Here is a 21,321-nt window from a genome sequence, read left to right on the forward strand (position 1 = left end):
CTGTGCTCGGAGGTATATGTGGAATGGCAGGGTGATTGATGGATGAACAGAGGCATATTCCTCACTACTTTGTTCTTTCCCTTGTGGGATTTCTCCACTTTAAGATGTTTGTTTGCGATTATTTCAATCTTACTTAAAACTTCATGTTGAGTTAAGATTAGCACCTTCAAAATTTATTTCTTATCAACATAAATATTTTCAACTCTTGGTGCACAAAAGGAATACAATTGATGTTTAAATGTTTGCATTAATTTTCTGAAAGTCTTTTAAGTTGATAAAGACAGTGACAATTTGGATGCCAGTTCCACTAGTGTTTTCAGTTTAATATTTCATAGCTTCTTCAGACAACTGATAATTAAAGGATAGATGAGATCCAGGTTGGCAGAGAATGTCTTAGCCAAATTGTGATGCTTTAAATGAAATGTGTTAATTAGCAAGTGAGAAAATATTTTAATAAACTTTTGTGTTATATGCAAACAAGATCATTTTAGACATATGATCATTCCCTTAGAGTCTCATTCCACATGTTATTTTCCAAATAGAATGTTACTTCCCTGTTTTGACCATGAAGAGACACTGACATCACACTAGAATTATTGTTTAAAAGGATGTACTATGACAATAGACATATTAAAAGGTGCATTCCAGTCATGTATATGCCAGAAAAATTTGAAATAAAACTTTTGAAGATATGAGATAGCAGCTGGAAAAAAAATTGTCTTTCTTTTTTCCCATTGAAACTGTTTTTAAATTAGTGCCACAGCTACAAATAGCCTGGCTTTTATGGAAATTTCTGAAGCTGACTCTGATTCATAGTTTGAGCCCTAACATGCAACTGCTGTAAATTTCTATTAACATTTCCTTCCTAACACATCTTTCATGGACTTTTTCCAAGGTTAAATGTTACTGGGCTACAATGACTCTTTGCTCAGCAGAATTTCTCTACAGTGGTCTATCTCTTTGTTCTCGAGTAAGCCTGCCATTTTGTCTTGGGTCTCTTATGTGGGGATGAGAGTGTGACATCCTATCCACTCCATGTCGCAAAGGATTCCTTCACCAATGTTGTCAATTGCTCTTGCAAATTTTTATCACACATGCTCTTTAATGAAACATTTGAACCTGCCTTGCAGAGATATACTTGAAGCTAATCCTGTGTCAGATCCAGAAGGCTCCATGTGCAAATGATATCTGATATTAAAAATAAAATACATGAGAACTTATAGCCACTCTAGTCTGGTTTTGGACTAAAGTCTCCCAAAGGAAGCAGCATTGGAGTAAAACATGAAATGATTACTTGCTAACTAGATGAAGCTGGGAATGTGGAGTGTGGAGAGAATGTGTGTTTCAGAGAGTGGAAATATGTTCAAAAGGGTTGGGTGAGTTTGCCTTTCCAGCCATTATATCTTCAGGAAAATGCATCTTAGGAGCGCTGTATTGACTTTTGCTGCCAAATAGCTAAATATACTTGGTTTGTGATTATTTATAAAGCTACATTTCTAAGCAGTTGATGTGAAGAAAATAAGAAACAAAGTTGTTCAGAGGTACAAGAAAGGTGTTATCTGGATGAAACTTAAAAACTGCTAACCAGATGCTCTTAAGTGAATGGTATTTCTTTTGAAAATCTCAATAAGGGCTTTCAACACTTTCTCATTATCATAACTAAATTGTGCATTCTTTGGGGGACAAAGGGGAAGGTTAATCAAATTCATAATTTATTAGTACACTTTACAAATATATTTACTGGGTTCTGGTTCACTGTACAATTCTGACTTTGGGTTACTTGTCAACTAAATAATGGAAAATAAATGACTTGATTATTTTGTTACCTTCCACAGTTGTAAATCAAGATGGCCAGCCCCTCATAGAGGGAAAACTTAAAGAGAAGCAAGTCAGATGGAAGTTCATCAAAAGATGGAAAACCCGTTATTTTACTCTGGCTGGAAATCAGCTTCTGTTTCAAAAAGGAAAGTCTGTAAGTCCCTCAATCTTACTTACTTTTTGCTTTTTTTTTTAATATATATTGCTTTTTCTAAGGTCTTATTCTCCACCATTCAGTGAGGCATTTTGTCTTGAATTAAAATTCAGTAATTTTCCCCCCCATAGTGTCATTTTATTACAAATGTCCTTTGAGTGTCTATTCTGTTCATATTTTGTTAGTTGGTTCATTGCGCCTCTTCCATTTATCACTGGAGATTGTTTTGTTGCTGTTGACATAAGTTTTAGAGGATGAACAACGGAATGACCCAGTGATCTTGACTTGAACACTGTGCCTTTGGTTTCCTTGTGCGTCTACTATGTAAATTTAGGGATTGTGATATTGATTCTGATCTCTTTTATAACCACAGCTTATATTTGGAGATGGAGACACAAGGAAGGAAGACAATAGACAGGGAGAGAAAAACAGATTTATTTATTTTAAGTACATCTTAGAGTAAACTAAATCCATTTTGAAGAAGGAAAATCATTACTATCTTTCATTCATTTTATATCTAGTTAATGAATAGAATAGATTCTAAAACAATAAATAGTTGTTTGATATAATTTTTAATTTGAATTAGGAGGCTCAGTAAATATCAGAATTTGAATTTATTTTTGTTAGGAAACCTATGAAATAGCATTCTAATCCAATCAACAATGAAAAGATAGCCCCTTATTTTCAAGTCAGTTTTATTTCTCATTAAACTATTTATTCAGGATTAGAATGGGGATGATAAAATCTTAACCTACTCCTTGGCTGTTTTGCAATATTATAATAATAATAGCTTGTCAGTACTACCCCATGCCTCAATCCTCAGAACAATTCTTTGATGACAGCACTATTATTATTGTCATTTGACTGATGGGGAAATTTTTGACTCTACAAGGATAGAGCTAGTAAGTTGGGGAAGGGTAAAACTAGAGACAGGATCAAATCAAGTCATGTGAAACCTTTTCCTAAATGAGTGCATCCTGCTTCCCATGCACACTTAAGTTCATAGCCAGGGTGAACCGCACCGTGCTAAATTAATGAATAAAAGGCTTTAATGTAGCTAAAAATTAGTATTTACTTAGAATATATGCACTGTATGCTTAGAGTGCTCATTTTAAAATTTATTTGAATATTTTCCTCAACAGAAATCAAATATGGTGTATCTGAGTTATGACAAATTCTGATCAGTGCTCTTTTAGTTAATAAAATGGTTCAAAAATGTTAACTTTTTGAAGGAAAAAATAATTTTGATGACTTCTACTCTAACTCGTGATACTTTCTTCATCTCAGTGTATTATAAAATATGCACATGGACTGGATTTTCTGTGACTGAAGGTATTTTCAAAAGGAAAGTGTGTTCAATTTAGACAGTTAGTGGAGGTTTAAAGAAACGTAACTCTTTCTGACTCTTAGTAGCGATGGGTTGAAAGATCCTATACTTTCCAAAGTACCAACAGATTGATATAAGCCAAAGTTACTTCACTTAAAAAAAAAAGAGAGAGAGAATTAAAGAAAAAATACTTCTTTAGGGCCTCCCCGGTGGCGCAGCGGTTGAGCGCTGGGTTGCGAAGCTGCCCGCGGCCTCTGCGGCGCCAGTTCGATCCCCGGCTGCTTCCCGGCCACCGGAGGAGGGTCCCACATGGCGCGCAGACCTCTCCTGCCGCCCGCTGCTCCCCTCAGCAGTGTACTTCGGTCCTTCTGCCTGTTCTGCTCCCCGCTCTGGCTCTGGTGGATTCTCTCACCCTCCCGCGCTTCTGACTGTACCCAGTGCTTGTATAAACAAAACAAACAAATAAATAAATAAATAAAAGACTGTCACTTTAAAAAAAAAAAAAATACTTCTTTAGCATAGGTTCACAATTAAGTATTTTTAAAGTGTCTAAAATGACCAGCTGAATTTCCTGTTTTTCTTAAATAAAATGCGAGTTAAGATCTAGTGATTTCTCAGATCCCTTGAGACAAAACAGAGTTCCTGAATAAGAATGTTTTACTTCTTGAGTTACAGACTCAAATAATGACCTTTATACTTACTGATTCAGAAGTTTAAAGAATAAACTATTTTGTAATTGGCTAACTTGGTTGACGTCTTTATAGGGAAAAAATGGTTTCACATTCCAGAAATCTGACAGAACAAGTGGCTCAAATATTGGGAAATAAAATAATATAGTAAGGGGAACACAGAAATAGCCCGCTCACCCCAGGGGCATAGTAACTTAGCAGTGGCTAGCTGAAGCTTCAGCCACCTAATAAAGGGCCTTTCTTGTAAAAGAGAAAAATGTGCATTTTTAAATAAAAACTGAAAGACTATCATGGTTTCTTTCTGAGGTAACATTAGTTTACAATACCGTATGTGAGTTAGGGGAATAAGCACGCACGTTTTCAGCCGTATATTACCACACCACACCCATCACCAAAGCACCCACAATCTTCCACCACATAGTGTTAATTTTTCACTTTTGTATTAATTTTTCCAGATCTTTTTATACTTTTGAGAATCAAACTTCCCCCCACCACCACCATTATTCCTTATACCCTTTGGACTTTTTCTCCCTCTTCCTTCCCTCTTAACCTCAGAAGTCTCATTTCATTTATTAGAGTCTGCTTGTTTTTATAAGTTCTTGGCTTTGTGTAATCATCTGCTATATAAATGTCCAATATTTTCTTTTCATCCTGACTTGCTTTACTATACATGCTACCTCAAACTCCCTCCATTTTGCTATAGATGGCTGAATAGTATTTCATTGTGTTGATAGACCACAACTTCTTGATCCCATACTCCATCAGTGGGCACTTAAGGTGCATCCCTTTCTTAGATATTGTAAATAGTGCTGCAATAAACATTGTAGAGTATATAATCGTTTTAGTTTCTGGATTGTTTTCTTTTGATAGAGACTAAGAGTGGGATTGCTAAAACATGTGGTATTTCTGGTTTTTGTTTTTTAAGACAAATCCAGATTGCTTTCCAAAATGGTTGCCCCAGTTTACACCAATACACAACAGTATAATAGTGTTCTCCTTTCTTCCCATTATCCCCAGGACTTTTTGCTGGGGATCTTCTTAATATGTTTCATTCTCAGGTGTGAGATCATACCTCATTGTGGTTTTGACCTGCATCTTTCTTTTTAAAAGTAATGTTGAACATTTTTCCATGTATCTGTTATTCTTCTGGATATCCTCTTTGGTGAATTGTCTATTCGCACCTGCTGTCCTTTTATTAATTGGATTGTTTTTTACTGTTAAATTGAATACTTTCATTACAGATCTTGGATATTAACCCCTTGCCAGTTGTGTAATATGTGAATATTTCCATTTAGTTGGATGCCTTTTTAATCTACTTGTATTTTCTTTCACTGTATAAAAGATTTTTAATTTGAGATAAGGCTACCTGTTTATTTTGCTTGCATTTCCATGTGGTAAGGTTTGAGTCCCTTTATCATTGATGTCATGGGTTGAATCGTCAGTATTTTCTCCTATATATTTTATTTTTGTGGGTCTTATATCTAAGTTTTTAATCCATTCATGGTGGGGTTTTTTGTGGGGTTTTTTGTTTTTGTTTTTGTTTTTGTTTTTGTTTTGTTTTGTTTTGCACATGGAACTTCATTCTATTACATATAGCCATCCAGTTTTCTTATCACTACTTGTTAAAGAAGCTCTCCTTTCTCCATTTTGTGGTCCTGGTTGCTTCGTCATAGATTATGTGAATTTATTTTTGAACTTTTGATTCTGCTCCATTGATCTTTGCATCTATTTGTATTCCAATAGGATATTGTTTTAATCACTGTGCCTTGGGGCCTCCCCTGGTGGCACAGCGGTTGAGCTCTGAGCTGTGAGGCTGCCCGCAGCCTGTGCAGCGCCAGTTTGATCCCCGGCCACCAGTGAGGGTCCCACGTGGCGCGCAGACACGTCCTGCCGCTCCCGCTGCTCCCCTCAGCAGTGAATTTCATCACTCTGCCTGTTCTGTTCTTCGCTCTGGCTCTGGTGAATTCTCTCACCCTCCCGCGCTTCTGACTGTACCCAGTGCTTGTATAAATAAATATATCTCTTTTTTAAATAAATAAATAATTACTGTGCCTGTATAGGATAGCTTAAAGTCAGTTAACATGATGCCTTCATTTCCTCTCCTTTTTTCCTTCAGGATTACCTTAGCAGTTTAAGGCCTTTTATGGTGCGATACAAATTCTCATATATTTTGTGCAACTTCTTTGAATAATATAGTTGGGATTTCAATGAGGATTTGTGTTAATTTTATATACTACTGGGCCTCCCTGGTGGTGTAAGGGTTTAAGCACCACACTGTGAAGCAATCACAGCTTCTGAAGCACGAGTTTGATCCCCAGCCAGCCAGGGAGCAACCCACATGGTGAGGCAGACCTCTCCTGTCTCACCTGCTACTTCCCTCAGCAGTGTATTTCAGTCAGTCTGCCTGTTCTATTCCCCACTCTGTCTCTGGTGAGTCCTTTCACGTCCCGCATCTCTGGCCTGTACCCCAGCTCTTGTATGCATAAATAAATAAATCTTTTTAAAAAATTTATATATTGCTTTTGGTAGAACAGTTATTTTGACTAAATTGATTCTTTCCTTCCATGAGCATGGAATGCTTCTCCATCTTCTACTTCATGATCTATATTCTTTAGTAATGTTTTGTTTTCATTGTGTAAATCTTTCACCTTTTTGGTTTGGTTAATTTTTAGATAGTTGATTCTTTTTAATGCAATTTTGAGTGGATTTACTTTCTTCATTTTTTATCATTCTTTGTATATTAAAATACAACCAATTTTTGTATGTTGACTGTATCCTGCCGTTTTGCTATACTCATTTATTGTTTCTAATAGCTTTTTGGTATAGTCTTTCAGTGTTTCTACATATAGCATGTCACTTGTGAATAATGATAGTTTCTGGATTCATTTTACCTCCTGTTGTCTCCTGCTCTAGTTAAACTCTCTAATACTACATTTAACAGAATTGATGACAGTGGCATCCTTGTCTTCTTCCTGATCTTATGGGGAAAACTTTTCAGTTTTTCATCTTTAAGTATTACATTGGTTGTTGGTTTGGTTGTTGGCCTTTTTAATGTCGAGGTAAGATTCCTTCCACTGACATCTTGTTTAAAGGGTTTTTCTTTTAAATAAAAAATGAGTGGTGAATCATATCAAATGCTTTCTCTGCATCTATTGATATTACTATATCATTTTAATCTTTTCTTTTGTTGATATGTATTATGTTGATTGATTTACATATATTAAATCATCCTTTCATCTCTGGAATGCATTCCATTTGATCACAATATATTACATGTAATACATTGTTGAATTTGATTTGCTAGCATTTTGCTGAAGATTTTTGTATCAATATTCATCAGGGACATTGGTCTGCAGTTTTTCTTATGCTGGCTTTTTCTGGGTTTGGCATTTAGGTGATGCTGACATCACAAAATGTATTAGGGAAAATTCTTTCTTGGAATTTTAGAAATAATTTCAGCAGAATGAGAATAAATTTCTTCTTAATGGTTTGATAGAATGTGCTTGTGAAGTTATCTGGCATTGGACTTTTGCTTGGGGGGAGATTATTGATTACTATTTCAATTTCTATGATAATATGTTTTTTTCAACTCTTCTATGTCTTCCTGGTTTAGTCTTAGTGAACTAACTTTGTTCTAGAAATATGTTCATTTCTTCAAGGTTATTGAATTTGTTGGCTTATAGTTGTTCATAGTAAGCTCTTTGGTCCTTTGTATTTCTGTGCAATCTGTGGTGACTTCTCCTTCTTCATTTCCAATTTTGTTCATTAGTGTTTTTCTCCTATATTTTTTTGTGTCACCTTCACTACAATTTTACATTTATCTTCTCAAAAAAACAACTTTCAGTTTTATTTATTTTTTTTGTATGTTCTTTTTGCTCTCTATTACATTTACTCCCACCCTTTTTTTTTTTACTATTTTCTTTCTTCTACTAACTTTTGGTCTTGTTTGCTTCTCTTTTTCAAGTTCTTTAGGTGTAATATTAAATTGTTTGTTTTGGTTATCTCTTGCTTCTTAATGTGAGCCTACATTGCAATTTTCATCTTTGCTGCATCACATAAATTCTGATAGCTTTTATTCTCATTTTTGATAGTCTTATGATAGTTTTTGATTTCTATTTTAATTTCTTCTTTAATCAATAACTAGGAAGCAGCATATTGCTTAGTCTCCCTTTATTTATGGTTTTCCAGATGTTTTAACATTTGACTTATGGCATTATGGTCAGAAAGAGTGCTTGTTATGATACCAATTTTCCTAGTTTTGTTGACAGTTGACTTATATCACAACATATGAACTATTTTTTAAAATGTTCCATGTGCACTTGAAAATGTTATGCAGCAATTTTAGTGTTCTGTAGATGTCTGTTAAGCCTATTTGATCAAGTTTTTCATTTAAGGATATTGTTTCCATATTTATTCTGTCTTATTGTTCTGTCCATAGTTGCAAAATGAGTATTAAAAGACCCTAGTTTTATTGTGTTCTTGCCAATGTTTCCTTTTAGTTCAATTAATAATGGTACCACGTGTCTTGATGCCCCATCATTTCATGCATATATATGTTCTTATTATGTTAGGCTTTTAACTGCTCTGTAATGTCCATCTTTAGCTCTTATTACCTTTTTTAAGTGAAAATCTGTTTTAACTGATATTAGTTGTGGATTTTTTGATTCCCATTTGCTTGAGGATTGTCTTCCAGTCTTTAACTCCAAATCTGTACTTGTTTTTGTTGATCAGATGAGTTTCTTGTAAAGAGCAGGAGGTTGGACTTTGTTTAGAAATTCACTCAACCACACTGTATCTTTTTTTTTAAAAGATTTATTGATTGATTGATTGATTTATACATACATACATACAAGCACTGGGTACAGTCAGAAGTGCAGGAGGGTGAGAGAATTCACCAGAGCCAGAGCGGGGAGCAAGGCAGGCAGAAGGACCGAGGTACACTGCTGAGGGGAGCAGCGGGCGGCAGGAGAGGTCTGCGCGCCATGTGGGACCCTCCTCTGGTGGCCGGGGAGCAGCCGGGGATCGAACCGGCACTGCAGAGGCTGCGGGCAGCTTCGCAACCCAGCGCTCAACCGCCACGCCACCGGGGAGGCCCCCACACTGTATCTTTTTTTTTTTTAATTTATTATTTATTTATACAAGCACTGGGTACAGTCAGAAGCGCAGGAGGGTGAGAGAATTCACCAGAGCCAGAGCGGGGAGCAAGGCAGGCAGAAGGACCGAAGTACACTGCTGAGGGGAGCATCGGGCGGCAGGAGAGGTCTGAGTGCCATGTGGGACCCTCCTCCGGTGGTCGGGGAGCGGGGATCGAACCGGCGCTGTAGAGGCTGCGGGCAGCTTCGCAACCCAGTGCTCAACCGCTGCGCCACCGGGGAGGCCCCCACACTGTATCTTTTAATAGGACAATTCAAGCCGTTTACATTTAAAGTGATTATTGAAATGTAAGTAATTATTACCTTTATTTTTTAATGTTTATTTTTTGACATCTTCCATTTATGTCTTTGTTCAGGTTGCATTTCCATTGCATAACATGTTACTTCTATTGATTTTTTTCTTCTGAGATTAGTATAAAATGGACTATTTTTGTGACCCATTGGGCAGTTTCATCTGAAACTTATTCTGATGGACCACAATTTTACTCTCTTCCCCACATTGTATAATTTAGGTGATTATTAGGCTCATGCAAATAACCACCACTCTTCACCCTTAAGCCTTTAGTTACCCAGTGGTTCACCTTCTCTCTCACACACCAGTTCTGTGAACACATTTCTCCAGTGTAGTGCCCAATTGTTAAAATCCCTGATAAATAAGCATGCCCTTGAGTTAAAAGCAGCAGAGAGATTCTGTACAGAGGCCATTACTCTCACTTTTGGGTGTACTACTCTAAACACAGTTTAATTAGAGTTTTTCCTTCCCTTTTCCACTGTATCACTGTTTCTGATATGCAATAGTCATCAGTTTTTCTTTCAGGGTTTGTTGACTTTGTTGTATTTGTGAATATATGGAAGAGGTAAACTTGGCATTTTCACTCTGATAACATATTCTGCTACATTTGTATTCATAAAGTTTGATTTCTACCAACCAGCCAAGTAACAGTATCCTTTTACTTCTGGTCCATTTCTATCTTGGTTAATTCAATATCCCACTTCAGGTAACCGTGCTAAATAACTTTTTTTTTTTGATCATTTTCTCCATGCATCAACTTCTTTACTATAGACTAATTCAAAGAAATGCTACTTTATTACTATCAGATACTGACTATAAATGAAATTAAGCTAACATAGTATTGTCTAGTGCTAATGTCTTCAAACTTTATCCTGTTTTTCCCTCAAAAGATTTTTTTAAAATATTTATTTATTTATGCATACAAGAACTGGGTTACAGGCCAGAGGTGTGGGGGATGGGAGGATCTACCAGAGACAGAGAGGGGAACAGAACAGGCAGAGTGACCGAAACACACTGCTGAGGGGAGCAGCGGGTGAGTCAGGAGAGGTCTGCTGTGCCATGTGGGTTGCTCCCTGGGCAGGGATCGAACTCGTGCTGCAGTAACTGCAGATTGCTTCATAGGTTGCCTCTTAATCCCTTGCACTACCAGGGAGGCCCCTCAAAATATTTTTTAATTATATAATACCTTATAACATTCTAAGTTGCATTAATGCTTCTTTAAATTTAAACAGCTGTACAGACTGTAATTTACATTGAATTGTAAATATTGTCACTTTAAAACAAAATGATTACACTCTCCTTTAAATGTAACCGTTGAAATAAAATACCATGGCAATTTAGACACCATCCATTTTTAAAAATATATGAATTAATTATTCTTTAATAGAAATATTTGCATTGTTTTTTTTCTCTTTGAGATCATATTTTAGATCTATATCTCCCAGTGTTTTATCCTGATCATCTATCACTTTTCACTGCAATAAAACTTAGTTTATAAATTGAAATTTGATTATTTTAATTTCTTGTGACCATCAGTCTCTAAGTATTAAGATTTTCTGATTATCTTCTTAAAAATTAAAAATATATGAAAAGCCATAAGCATTATTAATACATAACTATAAACATCATTAAAAAATGAAATTCTATTAAAAATGCATCTCTTAATAATTTAGATAAGTAACAATTACATTGCCTTGGTAAAAAGACATTTCCATGATATCAGTGTTTAGAATTACTGTTTTGTTTGATGCTTCTAAGATTTTTTCCAAATTAAACAATACACCATAAAATGTTTGGGGTGGTTGTGTCTTAATTGTGCTTTTCCACTGCAAAGTGAGAGAAGGGTGACTATACAGGGGGAGGTGACAGAGGAGAATTGACAAGATTCTCAGGTACATTTTGCAATGAACAGATGTATTCAATGGTATTAAGGACCTGAAATTGCTTTAAACAAGTATCTGATTCTTTAAGACTATTAATTCTAGCCTATTGTGATTATTGTAGAACCCCTTAAGCATCTGCTTCAATGGAAAAAAAAATGTGACTCGTTAACTATTTCTCATTTAATGTTTGTAAACAAACCCTGCTTCCAAAGCTGCTGAAGATTTCAAAAATAGTTTGATCTACATAAATTTCAGAATCTGTTTATTCCATTCGTACCCCTATCTCAGAGGTAACACAGAGGAAAAATTCAATTTCATGCCTCTCAAATTATCTTAAATTCTGAGTCATGAGTACTCCAGGTTGTACTGTTATATTTTGTACTATTAACAAAGTGTTAATATCAATGAAAAATGACATTAAATCAAAGGAATCTAAATTAAGCATTTTTCCTGCAGTGTAATACATTTCAATCTTGTGTGACTTTATAATTTGACAGAGTCAATGACTCACTCCTTTGGTTGTCGTAATAAGGACTGAGCACCCAAAATAACAAAGGTCTGAGTTATGAAGTAGATTCTGGTCCTTTTGGAAAACCCTGCGGTAGTCAAAGATTTTTTCCTGCTTTGGAAACCAGCTCACATTCTTTCCTTCCCATTCATTTCAGAAAGATGATCCTGATGACTCCCCTATAGAACTCAGCAAAGTACAGAGTGTGAAAGTTGTGGCCAAGAAACGCAGGGACCGCTCTCTTCCTCGAGCTTTTGAAATCTTCACAGACAATAAAACTTATGTTTTCAAGGCCAAGGATGAGAAGAATGCAGAAGAGTGGCTCCAGTGCATCAATGTAGCAGTTGCCCAAGCAAAAGAGAGGGAAAGCAGAGAAGTAACCACATATCTGTAGGGATTTGCAAGCTGACCTCACACCAATTATATATAGTGGACACTGTATTATCACTGCCAGTGTCAAGAAAAACAGATAAATTCACCACGCCACTTTGTTTTCAATGAAATGCTGAGAAGCAGGACCTAACAGTGGCAAGGTTCTTAGTAAATTTCATATTCTGATGATTTTTGCATTTGCTCCAGAACACCTGTGTGATGCATGCAAAGAAAAGGAGTTGCAGATGGGATGAGCTCAGAAAAGAGGGAGTCAGGGATCAGGGACTTAGGAAGAAGCTGTGTAAGTTATTGTTGTGCATAATAAGAAAATAACTTTAAAAGACACCTGAACTATCTATCCTGAGGAAAGATTAGGAACTTCTACTGAAAACCACAGTTTTTCAAAGGTATTTAAAGGGGGGAAAAAACCTACTAGGAAAAGTTAAATTAATGGACATTGAAGGAAACATATAAATTACTTTCTAGACATATAATTACATCTATGGTCTCCTAATGTAAATGAAGCTAAAATATAGTCAGATGATTCTCAAGTTAATTCAGTTGTATAATTAAATGTCTATCTTCCAGAACCACTTATTTGAATATTTCTTTTAAGTTCATATAACATGATCTAAAAATTTTAAATACTTGGAAATATCTCCTGTCCATGGCAGTAAATGTAAGATAGGTTAAACATAGAAAACCATTTTCTCTATCTTCAAAATACGCCATCTCCATTAAAGTTTTAAAGTTATACTTCTCTGTATTCTATCTTGAAATGCCTCTAGATTGTAAATATTTCCTCATTTCATCATTGTCCATAAACGTTTTTAAAAAGCTGTAGGATACAAATCTCCAGGATGAATCCCACAGATCCACATCCTGAGTGTGGTACACTCCCTGAGTATGGTACAAACTGCAACTTGCTTCTGATGAATAGACTATGGTAACAGGAATAGGACTTTCTCTCCCAGGATTATGTTATATTCTATGGCAAAGGTGAAGAGAATTTTCCAATGTAATTAAGGTTCCTAATCAGGTGACTGAGTTAATCAAAAGGAATATGCTCCTAAATTAAGCCTGACCTAATCAGAAGAGCCCTTTAAAAGAGGATGAACAAGTTCAAGACTTTCTCTCCCAATGACCTTGAATAGCAAGGTCATTAATAAGCTCATTAGCTCTATAATGTCAAGGACATGAATTTTGCCAACAACCAGTAAGCTTGGAAGAGGATCCCTAGCCTAAGATAAGAGCTATCCCCAGCCAACAACATAATTGCAGCTTTGTGACACTCTTAGCAGAGTCTTTCCTGAACTCCTGATCCAAAGAAAGTTTGAGATAATAAAAAATACACTGTTTTAACCCTTTAACTGTGTGGTAACTTTGTTATGTAGCAATGGATAACACAAAAACTAATTTGGAATACATGTAGAAGGTAATTTTTTCCATAGTTTATTCTAGACTATAACATCTAGTATAGAACTATATAGTATAGACTATATAGTCAGGTATAGAACTATATAGTATAGATATAGATATAGTATAGTATAGTATAATATAGAAAACTGGAGAAAGATTATAAGTAGTTAGTACCCTTATTTATACTGTCTCTACTGCCAACGCACTATGAAAAGAAATATAAAAGAGACATGTAAGAGGTGCATAATCTAATTTTAACATGTAAAGCTTAGAGGTACTGTGAGCCACAGAATTTATCACAAGTTGGAAATACAGTCTGAAGGTCAAATTTTGGATTCATGAGGTATATGCATGGATGGATGGTCACGGTAGATGTAGAATTAGATGAAATTAGGAAGAATAAGACTAAAGAAGTAATAAAGGTTTCCTTGGACAACCAATATTTAAGCAAGTTAGGTTGACTGGCGATTAGTGTTCAGACATGATGTAAGCCAGGGGAAATAATGTCACAAAAGCCATATAAATAAAGGTTTCCAAGAAAAGGAGAGAATAAAATGTAACGTTCAGTAATGTGAAATGCTGAAAAACAACTCTTTAAGATTAAAAAAAAGAAAAGACTTGCAGTGAGGAAGCCATCGATGTCACAGGTCAGAAGAATTTCATTGGAGTGATAGGATAAAGATCAAATTTCAATTATTGAAGAATCAGGGGGAGATTACACATTTAAAGCAATAACTGGACTATGCTTTCAACAAAGTGGAGCTAAGATGAAGAAAGTTTTATTGTTTGTTTTAAAGATGAATTAAACTCAAGGAAAAGAAGTTAAAAATATAGAAAGACAGCGGAAAATAACTGCTTGGTGGAAAAGGATTCAAACTTCTTTATCAACAGCAATTTATGCATGGTGGCAAGCCACATGTACAATGCATAGCTTAGAGATACAAAATAAAAAGCCTAGCTCTTCCCTCCGGTGTTCATAATATAATGGAAAAGACAGACATGTGACACAGTTGAAATGTTCTATGGCAGTACTTAATGGAGCTATGCACTCCTGTAATTGACCTTGCATGCAGTCTGGGCTTCCACATTGTTTTCCAGAAGAATTAAGACAGAGTTCCTTCTAAAGAACTAGCAGGAGTGTCATGGGAAGAGAAGAAGGAAATGATCACCAGAAGGAACTGTAACAGGATCCCTGCCCTGTAACAGAACCACCTTACAAAGGCAAAAGAGAAAGAGGGAATAGTCAGTTCTTACCTAAGATTGTGACATAAGGGGGCTTTGGGGAATGTTGCAAAATGGTACTGAAAAGATGTGCAGGGTCAGGTTTCAAGGGTTTGCTTCCACACACTAAGGATCTTGAACATTTTCTTTGTGATGGTAAAGCACCATTGAAAGGTTCTAAACAGATTTGCATTTAAAGGAATGGTTTTAGATGTCAAAATCATAGTAAGAGATAATTGGAGGGGGGGGTTGGGAGGCACTGAAAACCTGGATGGATGTAGAGGAGATAGAGGGAAATAGGAATGCAGAGTGTTGAATGGACAGGACACTGGTGAACTGGGTGGAGCTGGCTGTAGGAATGGGAAGGGAAGCATCTCTCATGACTTGTAGCTGCTTTCTTGGAAACTTTACAGCTGACACTGACATTCACCAAGATAGAAGATTCTGAAGCAATGTATAGGAAATGAAACAGATGGTAAATGTACTTTTAATGTGTACATTCAAAGCCTAGATAAGTGATTCACCTGTGACTGGAGAGACTATTCTTGCAAAGTTGAGCAAGAAAAGAGTAACAACAGATGGTTATAAATGATTCTTTAAAAATTATCTTAAAATCCACCAGCCCATTCTTAAGAGTCAGTGAGTAACCCTAGCTGGATTAACCAGTTAGGGAAAACTGTAACAGACAAAGAGAAATACAGTATTAAGTAACATTGCATGAGTTTTTAATAATTTGAATGCCATCAGTGTGCTCAAACTTTTCATAGCATAGAGATACAGTAAAACACTGATTCTTGTTTTCGTTGAATGCTTGTCCTAAGAAAGAAAAGAATGACCTCACCAGGTCAATCTGAATGAATTATTTTCATTACCTGTGACAAAGTCCTTATGATTTAATTGACTATGCCTGGTGTAGAGACAATTCTAAGAGTCTTTCAACCAACTCTAAAAAGAAGTAAATGTATGAAGTGTAAACAATGACCTTTCTGGTTTCATTCCATGATGTAGTAACTCCAAATGCAAGCAAATTCTCCTGGGTTCAAAGCCACACTGTGAATTTCAGAATCATCAGCTTCCCACTGACATTTCTGGCACTTCCACCCTGATGCCGACTGCTCACCACAGATTGCCCTTTCCCAAGAGGGCTGCTGCCCCCAATCCTGCTCAAAGAAGAAAACACTTTTCTAAACATGTTTAAGCATTTAAAAATGCTGGTATGAATACAATTATAATCATGGACAGAAATTCAAGTGGTTTTCATTTTTATTTCATTTTGATTCTTTTTCCTTCCCAGAGTCAGCTATCTATGTGAGCATCTCATCTGCTTATTTCTTGAGAACCTAGAATTTGGCTTAGAAAAATACATATTCAATGCTTTTCTAATGCTGTTTTTTAAGAAAATTCTTGGTTGGTGACATTAGAAGGATGTTTTGTTTTTACCTACTTTCTGCAAGCACCTTGGGGCCTACATGTGGTATAGACCTTTTGTCAGGCATAAAGATCATGTGGTTTAAAATCACTCGCCATTTTAGAAAGTGAGTGTAAGATAAGCTGAAAGAATGTGTGAGGCAAATTGGAGGTGCTTTGCATAGACGGAAATATCATGAATGATCGAGACAAGATTTCCAGTTTCCAATTTTAAGTTTAGAAAAACCCAAGATGTCATCTCATCCTGGAATAGTGTCAGTGTGCAGCTTCATTCTTCTCTCAAAGATGCTAGAAAGACAAAGGGGTTGGAAAAAAAGAAAGACTTCCACTGAGGTAGGCAGTGGAGTCTAAAGAAAGTGACAAAAGCCTTGGCATGGACACATGAGAATTCAAGTCCTAGCTCGACCATAACTATGAACCTGAGCAAATTACTCTTCTATGGAGCAAAATTGATACGAGTCTTCAATGTGCTGTACCAGCATCCAGCAGAGAGAGCCTGTAACTCAGCAGTGACTTGAAAAGGACTCCATTTTTTAAGCATCACTAAGGAAGGAAAAAATCCTACCAATGAAACTATGATATAATGACTTAATAATCTAATGTTTTACTTCAAAATGTGTTTTATTTAAAAGTGTATTTTATCTCTACTAATGAATTTGGCAGTTTCTTCTAACTGTAAGAACATTGACAGGTAATTCTTTTGTGTCTATTTAAGCAAAAAAAAAAAAAAAATGAAGCAAGACTTTGTTTACATGTTGATGTCCTCCTTTCTTAGGGAAAATATTTATCTAGTTGTTGCCTTGCAAGACGACATAAAATTGGCCATTCTTCCAATGATGGCTGTTTGCTTCACGGATGTCACATTTGATCCCACTTGATTTCTAAGTCTTTCTGTGCACATGATTTGTTTCAAATTCAAATCATTTTATAATTTTTAATACAAAACAACAGTTAACATAAGTAGAGTCAGCCATGCACATAACTTAATAGAAGTGACAACATAAAGAGCTATGACCAAGTTAATGCTTCAGCAGGCAATGACAGCTAGTCACAATGACAGCACACATTCCTGGTGGTCAATGATGGTAAAACACTGCTGGTTGTAAGGCACATCCCTATCACAGAACTGTGATAACATGGGAGAAAAAAATATGAGCAAAATAATTGAGAAAATAAATGAGCAAAAGTAAGTATTAATTTGAGAGTTCTACATGGGCTTATGTCATAGTAATCAAAACTGTACATAAAAGACTGTGTGAACAATACAGCATACTGCAAATGTAAAAAAAAAATTAAAGCCAGGACTCCTGAAATTTTGGGGCATTTTTCTGTAAGACTATCATCAGATACAATGTGTTTACATTCTTCCAATTCCTCTGTGGACAAATCTCAAAGTTGACATTAAATAGAAAGAAAATGCTTTTCCCATCCTTCAATCATAAAATTATTGTAATTCATGAACCCAGAGGAGGTATAAAAAAGCTTAACTAATGTAAGAGCATATTCAAACAAATGACAGGTTTATTTGTTTATAGGAATGATGGTATATCATGAGATGTCATCAGAAACCAAAGAGGTGGGTAATGTCAGTAAATTCTAACTTTTCCTTCTTGAATTCTTTCAGAATTCTTTTTTAGTCTCATTTTACTTTTTAAATACCAGTGCACTCATATGAATATAATCTCCATTGTTGGAGCCCAGACCTGGTCCTCCCCCGGGTACCGCGTTGATCTGCCCGGCTGGCCCGGACACTCCATAGAAAAAGTACACATATACATGCTCTTTTACCCAGGCATTAAGAAAACAAAACAGGGCCTCCTCGGTGGCACAGCATTGCATTGAGCACTGGGTTGCGAAGCTGCCCACAGCCTCTGCAGCGCCGGTTCAATCCCCGGCCAAGGGGCGAGGGTCCCACATGGCGCGCAGACCTGTCCTGCCTCACCCGCTGCTCCCCTCAGCAGTGTATCCCCAGTCTGCCTATTCTGCTCCCCGCTCTGGCTCTGGTGAATTCTCTCACCCTCCCGCGCTTCTGACTGTACCCAGTGCTTGTATAAATAAATAATAAATCTTAAAAAAAAAGAAAAGAAAAGAAAACAATTGTTTTCCAAAGGGTTTTATAGAAATCAATCTTGTTAATTTATTATTTTATATTACATTTCTGTCTGTGTCTCAACTGGAGTTTCATGTCATCTAGAAGGCCTTTCTGGTCAGAAAAAGTCAAAACTAGCAAGTTGACCATAGAACTGAGGCATATAGCAAAGGAGGGGGCAGGTGGAGGCAAAACTGGGGAGGGGTAAACACAAGGGAATATGATGATGGTTTACAGGTGATGTAAGAAAAAAATGAATGAATGAAAAAAAAAAGAGAGAAGGGCCTTCTGTGTGCTCCACTGTTGCTAATGGAGGTTCACTTCTACACCCCAGATTTCCTCTGGGAGTATGTTGTTCCTTCTTATTCAGATCTACTGGGATGTTGAGAAAATAGTCTAAACTCTCTTTTCTTTTAATAGAGAAAAACAATGATCCTCCTTGCCAAACTAGCTCATAAACACAAAAATCAGAAGAGGGTTTAAATTTAACCAAAACCACAGTTTGGAAATGTCTACCCTGGAAAATTGACCATTAAGTTAATACTTAGGCTATGTGTCACTTTAGAGCTGATTTGAGAACATTTTTATCAGGATTCATGCAAACATTCCTTAGGGAGACATCTTCTACTTTTCCACACAAATTCCCCTCACCTACATATTCATGTTCTTGGTATCACTGTGCTTTCTACTGTTGTCTCTTGAAATCCTGCTGTTCCTTCAGCCTCAGGTGACGATAAATCAAATTCCCCTATACAGTGCAGTTCCATTGTAAGGAAGTCTTTGGTGGAATGTAAGGCAGCCATGTAAATGAGGCCAAGTTCTTCCAAGAAAGGGGACTCAGCATTTATCATTCAGTCAACAGTATGAAGAGCTGTTGGAGTTGGAAGAATCTCAAGAGCATGAAGGGCTCAATTTCCCCTCCCTTCAAGAAGTCCCCAACTATTGTCATATATGGGTATCATTCACAGCTGCTCAAACACTTCTAGAAATAAAGTACATCATTTACCACTAGTCCACATCTTTTTCAAATTATTTTTTCTGCTTATGAAAATATTTATTATAGAAAGTTCAGAAAATACAAAAAACTACTAAATATAATAAAACTTACCCATAATCCCAGAACTCAAAAACATTCAATAAAAGTGTTCATATGTAATCCCTGTTAAGCTATTCATCACTTACGTTTTTGGAAAATTCTGCTTTTCCATAATTTCAGACTTTGAGTCCTGTTTCTCTTTCCTGCAGCCACAAAAGGTATGTGTTCCCTATTCCCAAGATAACCTTCCAAAGAGATTGATTTAGAAGCTCATTTGATGAACACTTATTGGGCCATATACGTACTAGGGCATGGGGGATCAGAGAGGACTAATAAATTGTCCATGCCTTTAAGATGGACAAAAAATGCCATCGTTATCCAGTAAGTAAACCAAAACAAGAAGGACCTCCTAACTCTTCTGCACTGTTGGTGGGAGTGCAAACTGGTCCAACCACTGTGGAAAGCTGTGTGGAGATTTCTGGACCTACTAAACATAGAGCTTCCATATGATCCAGCAATTCCACTCCTAGGAATTTACCCAAAGGACACAGAAACATCAATTCCAAAGAACACCTGCACCCCTATGTTTATAGCAGCACTATTTACAATAGCTAAGCTTTGGAAACAACCCAAATGCCCAAAAATAGATGACTGGATCAAGAAGATGTGGTACATATATACCATGGAATATTACTCAGCATTCAAAAAAGATAAACACATGCAATTTGCAGCAACATGGATGGCTCTGGAAGGGATCATGCTCAGTGAAATAAGTCAAAAAGAAAAAGAAAAATACCGGATGGTCTCACTCATAGCAGGAATCTAGAAAACTTAAATAAGGGACCAGGAAAATGAATAACTATAAGAAAGTGAAAATCAAAATCAGCAAAAAACTATGAACCAGAGACACTTTTAGGGGCGGGGGCGGGAGGGGAGGGATTGGGGTCAGAATGGGGGGGCTGCAATTGTATGGGGAATATAACAATAAAATTTATTATCTAATAAAAAAAAATAAAGACATTTAGTTAAATCTGAAAAAAAAAAAAAAGAAGGACCTCCTAGGCACATGCCCTGTGTTTGGCATAAGATGTTCCAGTTTGTGGAATTTATGTTATAGTAGGAGAGAAAGTATCAAAACCTTTTTTCTTAATTACTATAAATTTGTCTTATGACCAGACCACAAAATACAACTAACAGAGATTGTGAACTGAGAGACCTGAATTCGTCAGGAAATTAGGAAGGTCTTCCTGGAGGGAAAGATACCTGGCCTGAGATCCGAAGGATGCAGAGGAGTTACTAGTTGTCTATGGAAGAGATGAAGAAAAAGCAGAACGAGAACAAAATGAGAGAAGATGCTGGGGAGAAGAGGTACACAGTACATTAGAGAAACGAAAATAAGCCAGTGTGGCCAGAAAACAGAGAAGAGAAGAAGAAAAGGTAGTGAGACCCCAACAAAGAGGTATTGATTAGTTAACACAGAATTGCATCTATAAGACTACTTTATAAGATTTGTAAGACTACTTTATAAGATTATCTCTACTACTCTGTAGAAAATGGGTTGTTAGAAAAGCAAGAATAGAAACCAGGAGAAAGAAAGGAAAGAGGTTGTTGAGATAGTGTAGGCCAGAGATATAATGAGGTCATATCAGGGGTCATGACAGGATAAGGTGAGTGGGGAGGGTAGGTGAGCTGACTGCTGGAAGGGGTTGGGCAAACCCTCCTGTAAAGAGGCGATAATATTCTGGGCCTTGAAGGAGAAATCCATCTTCTATTTTAGACCTTTCCTTTCATACTCTATAGTCAAAGAAGAGAAAGAATTCTCCAATCTTAGAGTATAATACATCCAATGACTCAGGATCAAGCATTTTCAATTCAGACACAGTTTCAGAATGGGGTCTGTCTGGAAATGGTCCTGAAGGGTGCAGGGTGGGT

General features: G+C 36.4%; 1 protein-coding gene across 4 annotated transcripts in view; it reads left to right on the forward strand.

Annotated features, from left to right (window-relative positions):
- VEPH1 (ventricular zone expressed PH domain containing 1) overlaps window positions 1-12,419 on the forward strand; it is a 176,495-nt gene extending 164,076 nt beyond the window's left edge. For all 4 annotated transcript variants that reach the window (XM_037526225.1, XM_037526224.1, XM_037526226.1 and 1 more), the window contains 2 exons: window positions 1,836-1,972; window positions 11,982-12,419. In XM_037526225.1, the coding sequence (XP_037382122.1) occupies window positions 1,836-1,972; window positions 11,982-12,218 (374 nt within the window). In that variant the 3' untranslated portion in view covers window positions 12,219-12,419. The remainder of the gene's footprint in view (window positions 1-1,835; window positions 1,973-11,981) is intronic.
- Window positions 12,420-21,321: the final 8,902 nt, after the last annotated feature.

Source organism: Talpa occidentalis, unplaced genomic scaffold (assembly GCF_014898055.3).
Source record: "Talpa occidentalis isolate TD23 unplaced genomic scaffold, MPIMG_talOcc4v2.1 talOcc4.4, whole genome shotgun sequence".
NCBI classification, from domain to species: Eukaryota; Metazoa; Chordata; class Mammalia; order Eulipotyphla; family Talpidae; genus Talpa; species Talpa occidentalis.